Source organism: Balaenoptera acutorostrata, chromosome 1 (genome assembly GCF_949987535.1).
Source record: "Balaenoptera acutorostrata chromosome 1, mBalAcu1.1, whole genome shotgun sequence".
Lineage (NCBI taxonomy): Eukaryota > Metazoa > Chordata > Mammalia > Artiodactyla > Balaenopteridae > Balaenoptera > Balaenoptera acutorostrata.
In genome coordinates this window covers 12,115,647-12,131,560 of record NC_080064.1, presented here as the reverse complement: position 1 = coordinate 12,131,560, position 15,914 = coordinate 12,115,647, and the positions used below count along the sequence as shown (strand labels likewise).

Here is a 15,914-nt window from a genome sequence, read left to right as displayed (position 1 = left end):
CAGGGAGAAGGTGGCCGTCTGCAAGCCAAGGAGAGAAGCTTCACAAGAAAGCAAACCTGTCGACACCTTGATCTTGGACTTCTAACCTTGAGAACTATGAGAAAATAAATTTCTGCTGTTTAAGCCACACTGTCTGTGGTATTTTGTTATGGCCGCCCTAGCAAATTAATACACAGAGTGAAATCACAAACACCATAAGGATAACCTGCAGATCCTACCAGCATTAAAACTGGTGCTCGAGGGCTGCTTTGTTCAACCAATAATTTTAAAGTTTTTCCTCTATATTAGGCCCTCAACTAGATGTTAGGAGACTATATAGATAAAGCTTCAAGTTAGTAACGCAGGATGAAAGTGGCTTACACATTTCCCCTCTCTGAAAATGTGTCCCCGGAAAACACCAGTCACCATGAATTTGTGAAGAGAAGTCACATTAACTGTTCCCTCTCCCAAATATCCCACAAAATTCAAGAGATGTAAAAGTCACCTTCTCCTATACCAACATCTTCCAAGGAATAAAATGATCTTACCCAACCCTTCCAGTTCTTGAACCACTTCCTTCCAAACAGGCTCAATATGGATACAGCTAAAGCACCAATCTGAGGTGATCTTAATGAGGTAGGGTTTCTTGAAGCTATCTGGAACCACTTCGTTCACATAATGTGAAAAGTGCAATAAATACTTTTCATCAATTGAGTCTCGCCGTTCAGAATTAAAAGGGAAGTGAAAAAATGGTTCATCAAAATAAAAATTCTCATGGAAATGGCGGAAGCGATACTCTCGCTGCTGCTTCTGGTGGCCCTGGTTCTCCCCGGCATCTCCATAGTGATCATAATGTGATCTCTTTTCTTCATTGGAAAGAATCTATAAAGAAAGGGGGGAAAAAAAATAAGAAATCCGGGAAACGAAGAAAAAAAAAAGAGATCATCTAAAGGACTTTTCCTGTAAGCAGCTTGGAAGACATAGGAAAAAAATAAATGTAAAGATACAACACAATTAGATGTTTTAAATGCAATCACTCAATATACCATGAAACACTTCTCTTAATAGAAAAATTAAGTATTTCAAGACCAAAATACTTCAGTTGTGTAGCTACTCATGATCATCTTGGCTTTAAAGATTCTGAGCTATCACACTACTAAACACGTCAATAAAGCAAAGGAAACTTAACATAACTTTGATCGCTAGGGCTCAACCTTGAGAACGTTAACTCAGTCATACCATCTAGGTTGGAGTAATTCAAACGAAGGTATGGAAAGCTGTGAACACCAAAAAGTAGTCACAGGATTGAATTCTGTGACTGTATGTTAGCTGACTTTGTCTTACTTAGAAGTAACTTTGAAGTCTAAAATTCAAGAACCTGTTTTAGGATGAAGCATCATTCTATAAGCTGAGCACTGTCTGTGGAAGAGCATTACCCTACACAAATCAGGAAGCCATGGACTTATCTTTCTTGCATATTCCAGACCAACTTACTTAAGCTGATATGTTGGAAAACTGTTAAAAACCTTGTGTTTAAATGTATTTGTAACCTTAACTCACTTTAATAAATATAGGCAAATTGTTCTGTGATTCTTTAATATAAGTTTCTAGTAAATGTGCTGCCTAAGTGAGCATGTAATATAAGGAAATAGAGACATACGTTCAGGGTGACTTCTAAAATTCCAATTAAAGCCTTTAAAATAGGCCAGTTTTTCTAAGAGCTGAGTGTGCAGGTACTAGTTTCAACATATTGGATGTGGCCAAATATGTTGTCTCTACCATCACCTAGAAACGGGGTCAAGGGCATGGGGAACATGCCCTCTCTGAGAGGACCTTACAAAACTGATCACCTAAGATATATTTTATAAGAGCTAAAAGATACATCACAAAGTTTGACACGATACCTCGTAAGCCTTGCTAATTTGAATGAACTTGTCTTCTGCTCCAGGATCTTTGTTTTTGTCAGGATGCCTGAAACACAAACGGGCAGGCAGTGAGGATGGATTTAATGTTCTATACATGGTCAATTAACATCTTCATATACACAGAGGCAAACGGAAGGGCATTTTGTTAGGACAGTTTCTTAAAAATGGGAGAAGCAATTAGTTGCTTCACGTGACTATAGTAAATGAAACTGTGAAACAGGCCATTTCTTCCCAAATCGCTTCAGCTGGGCACATTTTCAAAGCACCAGATAGCGCTCCAGGCTCTCACTGAGGAAGAGTGGGATATGTATCTGTCTTTACACTGCTCCCAAACACTGCTGGAGCTCAAGGTCAAAGTCACTTATCCGTAAGAACCAACTTCTTTCCCCAGGATGGCAGCATTTCATCCCAATGTTAGAATGATATCAATGTAGGTATTTCTTCTGACAACTCAGGTAGACAAAGCAAACAGTTTTTAGGACACTCCATGAATTTGTTTAGTAACAACCATGTTCCAAATGGTATCTTGCTGCTGATGTTCAAATTAGAACATTTTAGTTTTCACTCTTCCCCTGGTTATCCCATCTGCCTGACTGACTACTTACAAATGCATAATAATTACAAGGCCACATGTTTTAAAATGTGAGAAAAATCTAGTTTACACAAAGTGATTTCAACTAATATTGGAACTAATATTTGCTATTATACACAGCTGGCAATTAACTGTATCCATCTTGCTGCCATATATTATTCTGTAATCTTCTTGTATTTGTACCAATTTCAGCTTTGGGGATTCTAAAGTTTTGGAAAGTAGGGGCTGGGTTTTATTTCCTTAGAACCGCCTAAGATCTAAATCAGTGTTTTATACCAACTGATTTTTCAATGTTCATTTTATTAAGAGATTCTATTACAGAGCTTATTTTTTTGTAATAACTTCTGCTAACTTCTAGTACATTTCCTCTAGCAAAGGTTCTGGAAATAAACAATCCACTGGGAAGCAAATGACAACTAAAAACGTCACCAAGTACATCGGAATAAAAAAAATTTATAACTTGACCAACTTATTCTAGCAGGAACATGTCTGAATGAATTATACCAATATTCTGACTTCTCTAAAAATAAAAAAGCTTCAAATTATTGGCTGTTGAATTTAGACATCATTCCTCCCTTAAATATTTAATCCTGTTAAGAATATTAGTAGGGAAAAAATCTCAGCTAGATGTCAATGAAAATAATGACTTAAGGAAACAAGATGGTGGTTCCAAAGTATGTTTCTGGATGAATGGAAAAAAAAGAAAGTGCTTTCAATATTCAAACTTAGGCCAAAGGCTGAGAAGATAAAAATTATGCAATTGCACAAATGAAGATTTAACATACAGAGCTCTGTAATGGGAGAAGGGAAGGGTAGGAAGGAGCTTTTGAGGAGACCGAACCAAAGACACCCTATTGAGAGCTGGGTTAAAACCACAGATCCTGAAACAGAGGAAACTAAGGCCCAAGAACAAGGAGGATACCATAAGACGGTTTTAGCTTATAAGGAATGTTTTCCTTATTATAGGAAGATACCACAAAGTTGAAAACATTTAGAAAAGGATAAATTCAGCTCTAGGAAAGTACCATCCAATGCTATTTTCAGTGTATATGAAACATTTCACAGACTACAATATTATACACACCCTTTAAATTTCAAAGTGAAGAAAATACTGCACTTGGCATCTACTGTTGTCTAGCGCTACCTTTAAGGGAATAAAAATGAAGGTAGAAAAAGTAATATAGGAAAGTATCAGACAAATCAATTACTGTTGAGCTGACTGACTACATTACACCCATTTGCTTCAAATCAAATTTTATGATGCCTTTTTCTTGGGGTGGGAGGAGTTATTCTGCCAGTGTAGATGACAAAAGAAAAGTACCTATAATAAAACTTAATTATTGGGAGAGAAACAGTTTTTCTGAGATAAAAAGGAATTTAACACGGTTTCTGGACTACCTGCCCTTTGTTGCAAAACCTCTATATATCCTAGCTCCCCCATCGCCTCCTCCGAGCAGTTCTCTCACGATGACTTGAGATGCTGCCTCTTGGGCTTGAAGTCCTAAAAATTCTTGCCAAATAAAACTCTCAAAAAAAAAAAAAAGAGAAAGGTTTCACCAAGCAAAGGGAAAGCTCTTGAGCAATGTAAGAAATATTATTATTAAGTGGTAAAACAGCAGAGGAAGGTTACAAATCCAATTCAATAATTAACCATTCCCCACTGTGATAGCTCATTCTGAAAAGTCAAACTGGGAAACTGCTATGTCAGTGTACAGCTGACCCTTGAGCAACATGGGGCTCAACTGAACTGCACAGTTCAAACCCATGTTGTTCAAGGGCCAACTGTATATGAAACCATTATGAAATGAAACCAACTGTTTCATTGATAAAATGCTGCCAGAGCCAAAACAGCAGAAAATAATAGTACAGTGAAAATACAAAGGTAAAGTAAAATTTTAGACTTTCATTGGATGATAGTTTATTTATTTCTATGGTGACATATTATGCCTAGAGAGACTCTAATTAAGGAGGAGAAGCATATGATTTATTTAATTAATATCATAACACCCTTTTTTTAGCTCTGTAAGATAGAAAAGTCAAAGCTGTACATTTTAATAGATCCCACATAACCAAGCTATCATTTCTGCTTTCAAATTTTGTCAAAGGCCATATCCTGTCCAAAAGAATATTGCTACCTTGTGAATTAATTAAAAGGCCATACTGTGTCTAAAAGAATGTTGTTACCTTATGAATTGCAGATTTATGTATTTTGCTTTAAATACAACGAGGCAAGAGTCTGAAATGATGTAGAAAAGAAAGCAACTTGGCTGTAGAGTCCCTGGAAAGAGGCCATGCATAATCAGAGATTGTGTTTTTAGTATCCAATTCTGGGTTCCTCATGATATGAATATGGTCTAAGATAGTTACATATTCAAAACATTCAAAAGTATATTTTATACTATCTTTCACTTTTACTGCAACCAACTGAATACTAAGACGCATCTCTCACTGAAGAAAAATGGTGTCAGGCACGAGTCATACACAGCCTGCGGTGTCATCTGCACGTGGCAGCTTTGCTCCTGCATAACTTCCTACCCACCCAGACACTAACCCACTCACTCTCACTTCTGCCCAGATGCGTAAGTGATTAAAAAAGAAAACAGCAATAAACTACCTGCTGGTGCGGAAGGTCAACCTATGGAACCCACAGGTAATACAGACTTAACCAACTGTGAGCCTAGTTCCTCACCCGAAAAACAGGGACAGCAATATCCGCCCTCAAAGGGTAATTATAAGGTTTAAATGAGATAAACAGCATAGAACCTGGAGCGTAGCATGCAGTAGGTACTTGATGATGGCTCCCATCCCAAACTGTCTTTCCTTACTTCTGGTTGGTTCACCCAGCTTTAGTCACCTGTGTCCTCACCATCCTTTCCTCCTCCGGCTGCTCCCCTCCAGCTATATAACCTAGCGCTTCTACTTTGTCATGTCCAAGGCATTGGTGGAAGAAACCGATGATGTTTGTCCAAAATAAGTTTTAAATTTACTGCTATCCTGCTAAATCACAAACACTTGCTTATTCCCTAGCATATACAATATCTACAGGTAAAATTAAGATTTTTCTATGTGATAATTTTTTAAAGTAATGTACTCAGTTCCTGAATATTCTTACTAAATTGAGGGCAAAAAGCTCTTACTGTAAAATTTTTTTGAAAGCTTAAAAATTAATAATCTAGACAATAGGACTGAATAGTGTTCCCTTTAGCGATGGCACTCATAAAGAGTTACTTTATGAATCACGGGGAGGGCAGCTTATCCACTCTTGACTATATTATATATATATATAATTTATATAATATATATTAAAAACATATGTTTATTAAAGTTTCCGCCTACTTACTTTAACATTAAATAAGTGAACAGTATCAAGGCAATTCTTTAAGCCACAGAATTCCTAACAGGGGGTTTCATAGTAACAGAGGCTTTGGATCTCATCACTAAAAATTCTAGAATCATATGAATATAAGTCCTCCCACATAAAATACGTTAGACAAATATATATTATATATTTAATGAACATAGAAACAGAGACAAATAAAAGCTAACCATAATTTAGGCTTCATTCTCCTGCTAAAACTGCTTAGCTTATTTTAAACTGCTATTTCTTTGTTTCACCTACCATTCCCGGGCGAGCTTCTTATAAGCCTTTTTAATATCAGCCTGACTGGCTGTTCGGCTGACCCCTAGGACTCTGTATGGGTCAAAATCCAACGCAGACAGAATTTGCAGGATCAGAACCAGAACTATCAAGAACTGCCAGGAAATGCTCAACTTTTTCACTTCCATTTCTCTTCCTTTCCAGAGCTGAAATGATTGAAGAGGCAGTAAGTTTTAGTGGTAGAAATCTGGAGAGTCTTGCTTTCTAGGTAGAGGTATAAGATATACAGATGAAAAACAAAACAAAAGATACTTTGCAGGAGAAGTGCCAAGCTGTTTGACCACATCTTCTTAAATGAACAATCTTGCTACTGTTTTTGAATATCACAAATAAGAACTATTATAGATGAAGAGATGAGCAATAAGAATAGCAACTCTCCAAAAATCCTTGTATTAGAAAAGCTTCAGAAATGACTGAAAACGAATGAGAAGAAGAAATAATAAGCAAACGTGGGAAAACATACACAGGGAAATCAAGGCAACTGCATCTCAAATACACTATTTCACTTATTCTGACAATAAAAGTTTAAACTTAAAATATGTGGTTAGAGAATACCTCACTGAGCACATGCTAAACAAATTCATGAAATCTTAAGATTTACCATGTGCAAAACTACAAAATGAGATAGTTGTGATGTTCTTGGGAGTTAAATAAGTATAAGAATGAAAGTGAAATACTCTAAAAAAAACTGCAGTTACAACTTTGTGTGCCCCAATTCTATTCTTTCTCACCATGCCCATTCAAACAAGAAAATAAGAAGCTGTTCTTTAATCACTAGCAATACTGTCATTATAAATGGAGACCTCAGATGAAAAAAAGTGGTGAGAAAAATTTTAGTTTGCCACGTGAAGGGGGATTAATGGCAAAGATCGTAGACCAGGCACGGTCTTCAAATGTTAAAGCTCCAACTCTGGTGAGTGTAGTGACTGAATTCACTGTGGATTTTGGAAATAATCCTGACTGGTTAATGAACAAGGTAGTGCTGTACTGCAGGGACATTTACACTCCAGGAGTATGATCTTTGTGATATCACACAATGATTTTTCAAGGGCCATATTTATCTTGGTTTCTCACAAATCACTAAAATATTAAGAATCAAGTATCTAATGTGACATCTTACCTAAGGGAAGCAAAGCTGTAACATTGTGGATTTTGACAAGTGGGAGTCTAAATCCTCAAGAAATTGACTAATCTGATGGCCACTGTTTAGGACTGCAAGCATGCTGAATAAAGTCCTAAACAAACCAGTTTCTTCTTTGTAAAGGCAATCTATAACCTATTCTCTTACAAAACACATACAGCACGCTAAAAATTGAGAAGGTGATGTAGCTACTAATTAAGCACATGGACTCCGTAATCAGACTAACATTGGGATCTGTCCTCTACCACTTTATGACCTTGGACAAATTACTTAAAACTTGCTAAGCCTCATGTCCTCATTCATAAAATGGGGGTAAATAATACCACCTTGAAAGGATCAAAATGGGAGTTAAACGTATGTAAAGGAGTTACTGAGCACGGGGTCAGCAGCCAATAAGCGGTATTTACTGCCATTATTTCTTCTACCATGCAGTGCAACCACTGCCTTATTCAACTGTGTCAGTCGCCTCCACTTAGAGGGCCCAAGTGCCGGGGCGCTGTGTTCTTTTGCTGACAGCTCGACGGTGCCGGCCTCAAGGCAGGAAACAACCTGCCCAACAGGTAGGCTATCGCCCTCGGGCAGTATCCCCCGGACCAGGCAGCCGGTCCCAGAGCTTCGGCCCCGCCTCGAGCTCTCCCCGGAGGTCGCAACCCTCCAGGAGACAGCCGCATCCCTCGCCGCCCCAGAGAACCCTGGGCCAGGCCCTATCGGCTCCGGGTTCCCCCCGGGCCCAGAGGGGACCGGGAACGAGAAGGAACTGACGGGAGATCCCTGAGCCCGCCCGGTCCCGCCGCATCTGCGGCTCCGCGCGTCACGCCGGGAAGTAGTTACCTGGAAAGGGCACCGTCCTAACCTGCTGCAGGGTCCGTGCTCCAGTTACTCCGCGGGGCCGAGAGCCTCCGCTCCACACCAGCGCTCGCCGGGTCCTGGGGAGGGGAAAGAGGAGGGACAAGCCGGAGGGCAGTCACGTGATACTTAAAGGCCCGGCGCACCAAAGGCGCGGACTGAACAGTTCGAGGGCTTCAACTTTGAGAATCTGTTTTGACCCTTGCCACCCGCCGTCTGCGCGTGGACCTGGCGTGGTTGTCATAGGAACGAGGCTCGCGCTCCCGCTGGATCCAAAAGGATGGTGGCGACCAAAGAGGCTAAAACGTGCCTCCTAGCGAGGCGAAGTCGCGATGCATGATGGGATGCCAAAACACCTCCCCTATCCAGGGAGGAGTTTCCACTTCTACCAGGAGATGGCCCTTGTCTAGCAACAGTTGCTGGGGTGGGGAAGCAGTCGCTGGTCCCTATTCTCTTTAACCCTATTCATAGAATCCTAGAGCGTCAAAGCTGGAAGGGACCTTAGGGATCGTTTCTAGTCCAACTCCACCGTATCCTGATGGGGGAGACTGAGACCCAGAGACGGGCAGGGACTTGCCCAAGGCTTAGAATCCAGGACTCCTAATCCTATATACCAAAAAGCAATCTCCACTCTAGAATGTACAAGGTCCTGTCCTAAGCACGGGAAAGGGATATGTGTATGGTGATGCTGGTGGGGGCGGTGGAGGAGAGGCACAAGTGAGTGAGGTAAACTTTCATTGAGCTAATGACATAAGTTCCTTGGGGATATAAAGAAAGAGATTTCATGTCCTCCTGCTCTGCTTATTTAGTCTTATCTCCTTTGCATTTATCACTATCTAACATACTGTATCTTTTATTTATTTATATTGTTTATAATCTGTCTCCTCCCACTGGAATGTAAGCACCTAAAAGAAGGGCTTTTTGGACTTCCCTGGTGGTGCAGTGGTTAAGAATCCACCTGCCAATGCAGGGGACACAGGTTTGACCCCTGGTGTGGGAAGATCCCACACGACGCGGAAGAACTAAGTCCATGCGCCACAACTACTGAGCTTGCGCGCTAGAGCCCGCGCGCCACAACTGCTGAAGCCCATGAGCCCTAGAGCCCACACGCCTAGAGCCTGTGCTCCGCAACAAGAGAAGCCACCGAAATGAGAAGCCCGCGCACCGCAACAGAGTAGCCCCTGCTCGCTGCAACTAGAGAAGCCCGCGCGCAGCAACAAAGACCCGACACAGACTAAAATAAATAAAAGCAGGCCTTTTAAAGTCTGTTTTGTTTGTCTCTATATTCTTGGTGCCTCTACAGACCTTGGCACAGATAGGATATCAATAAATATTCGTGGAATAAATGAATGAATGGGGCTGAGGTTTCGCTGCTCAAGAGAATACATTCTAAAGTGGATTCCCGGTTGTGTGTGGACTTTGAGTTGGGCTCGGGTTTAAATCCTACCCGCCTCTGCCACTTACTACCTCTGTGATCTTGAACAGTGACTTCACTTCCTACAGCCCCAGCGTCCACATCTGGAAAATGGAGCAAAAGACTATCACCCTGGTAGGATTGTAGTCAGGGAGAAGTGAGGTAATACAATGTAAAGTGGCTAGCACAATGTTTTTTTTTATTGAAATATTGTTGACATAGGAGCAATTTTTGAAATGAGGAAATGAGCCGTACAAACATTGTTCAGAGGACAAGGTTTCTGCCGGTTATTTTCTTTGTGGGAGGTGCTAGGGTGGGAGGGAGGGAAGAGGGGAATGGGAGACCTATAAAAGGTGGGCTTGGTTGCATGAGACAAGTTTGGCAAAGTAAACCAGGATATCTGGGCACGGGGCGGAGACTTATGGTTTCACTGGGGGCAGGGCAGGGGGCTAGAGGGGAATCATGCCCGGGAGGGGGTCGAATGGGGCGGGACAGACCATGGCTCCAGGCATGACAGTCTCTCTTACTACAAGAGTAAACCACTCCGAGTCTCTGCGAAAGCGAAGTAGTAATCAATTCCGGCAGGGGCCCGTGACGGAGATTCGCGGGTGTGTCCTGGGAGCGGGTCGCGCCCTGCGGGCGCGGCGGGGCGCGGGGACGGAGCCGAATGGGCTAGAGGTAGTGAGGGGGCGGGGCCTGGGGGCGGTGCAGTAACGCGGGGATGGGTTTCGGGGGCGGTGTCTGGGGGCGGGACCCAGGGGCGTGGGGAGATGGGGGCGGGGCGAAACGCGGTGGCAGGTCCCGGGGCAGGTCCTGGGGAGAGGGCGGGGCTCGGCGGCCGAAACCCGGAAGCGGTCAGAGGCGGCTGGGGTTTCTGCCGTCTGCCCGACATGGACGAGGCGGACCGGCGGCTCCTCCGGCGGTGCCGGGTGCGGCTGGTCGGCGAGCTGCAGGTGGCCGCCCTCTGGGACGCTCTGCTGAATCGCGAGCTCTTCACCCCCGACATGATCGAGGACATCCAGGTGCGGCCCCCACCCCACCCCCAGCCGGCGCCCCCAGCTTCCCGCGTCGCGCACACTTCAGGTCACAGATGGGGACAGCGAGGCCGCGCGGAGAGGGTTGCTGAAGCCACACTGTGACTTAATGGCCGAGCTCCCGCCCTCTCCTCTCGCGTCTGTGCCACGCAGTACCCGCTCCCTTTGGGGAACCATTGTCAGGGAACCCCGTTTTCCCGCAGGGCGTCGAGCTCACTAAATTGCCCAGAGGAACCGAACAACCCCAAACACCTTTTCGAGGGCTTGCTAAAGCGATTCCACGCCCTGCACCATCAGAGTACACCGTTAGCTGCTGCAGCGGTGTACTGTTTTTTCCTCCTCTAACGTGGAGGTTCAGGAAACCCACTTGGGAGGTCAGACTGCCTGACACTGTATCCTCTTCGATCCGCAGTGTCCTGGGCTGTGAAGTGGGGACAACAGCAGTATTGCCCTGAGGGCTAAAAGAGACAACGGGTGTGAAACAGTAAAGTCTCAGGCACAGAGTGAGGGCACGTCATATGGTAGCTGGCTGTGCCGTGTCCTCCTTGGCCAGCCCCTCATGAGTTAACGATTATGTTTTCTAAGGGGTTTGGAGATGAGGGGCCTACTGCAGGTAATGACGAGAATAATAAAGTCAAACATTTGAGGTTCTCTTTAAAAGCACTGTCATGTCTTTGTCTTATTTGACTCTCACCACAGGCCTGTGAGGTCAGGAGGGAACAGGAGGTATTTTTTACCACAAGATACAGTGGGAGTGTGTGGCTTCCTAGAGGCCCTTGCACAGTGCCCTGTGGGCTGCTTGCAGGCCAGTTTCTGCATCATCCAGGAACTTGGCCTGATCCAGTGAGGAAGTCTTTAATAGGATAAATATCATATGGAAAATTGCCAATGAATAATAATATTAAAAGAAGTTTTATGAGCATCTGCTGTGTACTGAGGAGTGGAAATGACTTGAGGCCATACCCTTGCCATCAGGTACATTGACAGAAGTCATAAACGCGAATGTCCTCGGAGGCCCAATGGGTGGGCACTAGAGCGGGCAGCCTCTGCCCTGCCCCCCAGCTCCAGATGAGTATGGTCATACCAGAATGCTGGCCCAGTGTTGCCAGGTTAGGGTTTTGTTTTGTTTTGTTTTTTTGGCTGCGCTGTGTGGCTTGTGGAATCTTAGTTCCCTGATCAGGGATCAAACCCAGGCCCTTGGCAGTGAAAGCGCGGAGTCTTAACCACTGGACCACCAGGGAATTCCCGAGAAGCTGGAAATCTTGATTCCGATGTCGAGTTCCCTGATTTTAAATGTTAGCAAAAATAGCACAGGGAACTCTTCTCAATATTCTGTAATAACCTAAAGGGGAAAAGAATTTGAAAAAGAATAGATACTTGTATATGTATAGCAGAATCACTTTGCTGTACACCTGAAACTAACACAACGTTGTTAATCAACTATACTCCAATATAAAAAAAAAATGTTAGCAACAAATTCGGAATTTTTAGAGAATGTCTTATGAACAATGGGCCACCATTTTACCACCCCTAGTATGGCGGAACCACATGGATCTGGGCTGTCATCCTGGCTTTGTTACATATTAGCAACTTGCAGCACCTTTCTTAGACTCAGTTTCTCTCGTCCATAAGGTGGGGATAATTGTAATTTAACCCCTTAAGGTTGTTGAGGAGGACTAAATGAAATGATGCATTTAACACAGTGTCTGTGAGTGTTCAGTAAATGTTGAGAGAAACCAAAACACCACCATTTACTTGCAGAGAAGTAGGCATGCAGCTAACTTTGCTAGTGAGAATTACCTTCTCAATGATACTATAGGTCTGTGCTATTCAATATAGGAGCCGTTAACCACATGTGGCTATTTAAATGTAAATATGAAGTAATTAAAACTGAACAAAAAATGCAGCTCCTCAGTCATATGACCCAAGTTCTCAGTAGCCACGTGTGGCTGATGGCTGCCATATTGGACAGCACAGATAAAGAACCTTTCCATTATCATGGAAAGTTCTCTTGGACCACGCTGCTGTAGGATATTTGAGGACAGGGTGGTGTCTTATCCCTGTGGAACTTGCCCAGAGCTGGGCCTCAAAGGACGACCAGCAGATAACCAGATCCCCAGTCTCGTTGTCTGGTACCACCATCCTGACACCTGTCAACCTGGACCATTCCTGCAACTTCACAGTCTACCCAATCAATGCCCAAGTCTTGTCAATTTCCACTCCTTCTTTCTCTGGTATGTCCTCTCGCTTTTCTCCATTCCAGCTGCAAAGTCTCTGCCACCACCTGACTTGGCTATGGCCCACTCCCTGCCATGGTCCACCCTGCCCCCAGAATGATTTTTAAATTTTTATTATTTATTTATTTTTAATTTTTAAATAAATTTATTTATTTATTTTTGTCTGTGACAGGTCTTTGTTGCTGCGTGCGGGCTTTCTCTAGTTGCGGCAAGCGGGGGCTACTCTTCATTGCAGTGCACGGGTTTCTCATTGCGGTGGCTTCTCTTGTTGCGGAGCACGGGCTCTAGGCACGCGGGCTTCAGTAGTTGTGGCACGCCGGCTCAGTAGTTGTTGCTCGTGGGCTCTAGAGCGCAGGCTCAGTAGTTGTGGCACTTGGGCTTAGTTGCTCCGCAACATGTGGAATCTTCCTGGACCAGGGATTGAACCTGTGTCCCCTGCATGGGCAGGCGGATTCTTAACCACTGCGCCACCAGGGAAGTCCCAGGATGATTTTTAAAAAGGCATCTGACTCTGTCACTCCCTTCTTTTTATTTGTTTATTTATTTGGCTGCGCCGGGTCTTAGTTTTGTCACTTCGGATCTTCATCGCGGCTTGCGGGAACTTTTAGTTGCAACATGCGAACTCCTAGTTGTGGCATGTGGGATCTAGTTCCCTGACCAGAGATCGAACCTGGGCCCCCTGCGTTGGGAGCGCGGAGCCTTAGCCACTGGCGCACCAGGAAAGTCCCCGTCACTCCCTTCTTAAAACTCTTCAGTGGCTTCCACAGCTTTCTTGACACAATGGTGCAGAGGTCTCCTCTCTCTGTCTCCCCCCTTATGTGTCTCATTTCTCTGAATTCACTACTCACTTCCTAATGTTCCCTGGGGTCTCAGCTAAGATAGCCCCTCCTGGAGGCTTCCCTGATGCCCCAAGGCTGAGTTGAATGCCCCTGTACCCTTCCAGCCCCATGTGCTTTCCCTTCTGGCACTTCTCTCTTTGCTGTGTCGTTGATGTGTCTGTTCACATCCCCCGCTAGACGTTTGGTCCCTGAAGACTGCGACGCTTTGCTGCTGCATTTTCAGCACTTGGCACAGTGCTGGGCACACCGCAGACACCGCCAACGTACTGATTGAAGAGATAAAGACTGGCAGGTGGCACACGCTCAGTGCAACTACAGGCTCAATGTTTGCGGAGGCACCTGATTGTTTAGACTTAGGTAGATGGGGAATGGGGGGACAGGGTGAGATTCACAGGAAGGCACGTGGCTAATAGTGCCATGTCTTTCTTTCCAAACAGCGGGCAGGCTCTGGGTCTCGGCGAGATCAGGCCAGGCAGCTGATCATAGATCTAGAGACCCGAGGGAGTCAGGCCCTTCCTTTGTTCATCTCCTGCTTAGAGGACACAGGCCAGGACACGCTGGCTTCGTTACTGAGAACCAGTAGACAAGCAGCAAAGCAGGATCCAGAAGCCATCAGAACCCTGGACCTCAAGCCTGTGGTGCTCGGACCAGTGAGCCTCAAACCAGAGGAGCTGAGAGTGGCGAAGCAGGATCCATCGCAGCCGAGCCAAGGAAAACTCGCTCCAGTGGTGCTGGGGCCTGAGGAGCTCTGGCCAGCCAAGCTCAGGCCCGAGGTTCTCAGACCAGAGGCACCCAGGCCAGTGGACGTTGGTTCTGGAGGATTCAGTGAAATCCGTGAGTACCAAGAGTGGGTGGTGGGTGGGTGTACTGAGCGGTCATTGAGGAGTGACCAGTGGTACAGCTGGGTAAGGTGAGGTTTAATTTAATTTTGGTGTTGTCTTTCTGAGTACTCGTAGGGGATGGGTGGACTGTTCTGGTAGGTCTTCAGGAGAGCCCCTGCTCTGAAAAGCACGTGTTGAAGTCTGTTTTGGATGTTGCAGGTTTTGATCAGTATTTCCAGATCAAGCTGTTGTTTAGGATTTGCCTTTGGGTCCAGGTGGGTGGTGTGGACTAGCCCAGGCCTGGGGCAGGAGGGAGGCAGCTGCCTGTTAAGAGTCTGCCCCAAGCAGGCACCGTACATACCCTTACCTCCTTCCCTCACAACAACCGTGCAAGGCACGGGAAACTGAGGCTCAGGGAGGTTAAATCATCACCCAAGGTCACAAAGCTGCATCCGGTAAAATGCAGAAATCCAAAGAGTGCAGCTGGATGATTTTTACCTATGTGTACACACAGGTAACCAAACCCCAGATCATGAAGACATAGAACATTCTATGGGGGTGGTGGGGGGTTGTGGTGGTGAGATGAATTGGGAGATTGGGATTGACATATATACACTAATATGTGTAAAATAGGTAACTAATAAGAACCTGCTGTATTAAAAAAATAAAATTAAATAAAAAAAATTGCATTTTCTACTTAAGGAATTTAAACAAAACAAAACAAAAAACAGACATAGAACATTCTGGTGTCCTATAACACTCTCTTGTACCTCTTTCCAGTCTATTCCCACTCTTACCCCATCCAAGGGAATCACTATTCTGAGCTCCGTTGTCATAGATCCCTTTTGCTTGTCCTTGAACTTCAATATAAATGAAATCGTGTGTACTCTTTGAGTCTGGCTTTTCTTGCCATCATTATGTTTGTGAAATTCATTCATGTGGTTGTGCATATCAGTAGTTAGTTCTTTTTCATTACAAGGTAGTTCTTATTCTGAATCATCCACAATTTATTTAACCATCTCTTGTTGATGGACATGTGGTTTTTTGTTAGGGCTTCGTTTCCATGGCAGCACATGGAGATCCAGCACATCCTTTTTCATGGATGCCTAGTGGGCCATTGCATGGATGCTAATAATAATAATAGTAGTAATGGTTAACCTTACTAAGTGCTTACTTTTTGCAAGGCACTGTTTGGAGTGCTCAATAAATGATTTATTATATTTATTTATTTATTTATTTTTGGCTGTGTTGGGTCTTCGTTGCTGCACGTGGGCTTTCTCTAGTTGTGGTGGGCGGGGACTACTCTTTGTTGCGGTGCTCGGGCTTCTCATTGTGGTGGCTTCTCTGTGTTGGGGAGCACGGGCTCTAGGCGTGCGGGCTTCAGTAGTTGTGGCACTTGGGCTCAGTAGTTGTGGTTCGCGGGCTCTA

General features: G+C 44.3%; 2 protein-coding genes across 3 annotated transcripts in view; one reads left to right on the top strand and one right to left on the bottom strand.

Moving 5' to 3' along the window:
* Positions 1 to 8,319, bottom strand: part of DNAJC16 (DnaJ heat shock protein family (Hsp40) member C16) — a 37,645-nt gene extending 29,326 nt beyond the window's left edge. Inside the window, exons 1-4 of the mRNA XM_007174959.2 lie at positions 8,127 to 8,319; positions 6,116 to 6,300; positions 1,884 to 1,950; positions 528 to 861 (exon numbers count right to left, since the gene is read on the bottom strand). Coding sequence (XP_007175021.1) covers positions 528 to 861; positions 1,884 to 1,950; positions 6,116 to 6,282 — 568 coding nt within the window. The 5' untranslated portion in view covers positions 6,283 to 6,300; positions 8,127 to 8,319. The remainder of the gene's footprint in view (positions 1 to 527; positions 862 to 1,883; positions 1,951 to 6,115; positions 6,301 to 8,126) is intronic.
* A 2,077-nt stretch (positions 8,320 to 10,396) lies between these two features.
* Positions 10,397 to 15,914, top strand: part of CASP9 (caspase 9) — a 29,959-nt gene continuing 24,441 nt past the window's right edge. For both annotated transcript variants that reach the window (XM_057528864.1, XM_007175158.3), the window contains exons 1-2: positions 10,397 to 10,577; positions 14,103 to 14,499. In XM_057528864.1, coding sequence (XP_057384847.1) covers positions 10,446 to 10,577; positions 14,103 to 14,499 — 529 coding nt within the window. In that variant the 5' untranslated portion in view covers positions 10,397 to 10,445. The remainder of the gene's footprint in view (positions 10,578 to 14,102; positions 14,500 to 15,914) is intronic.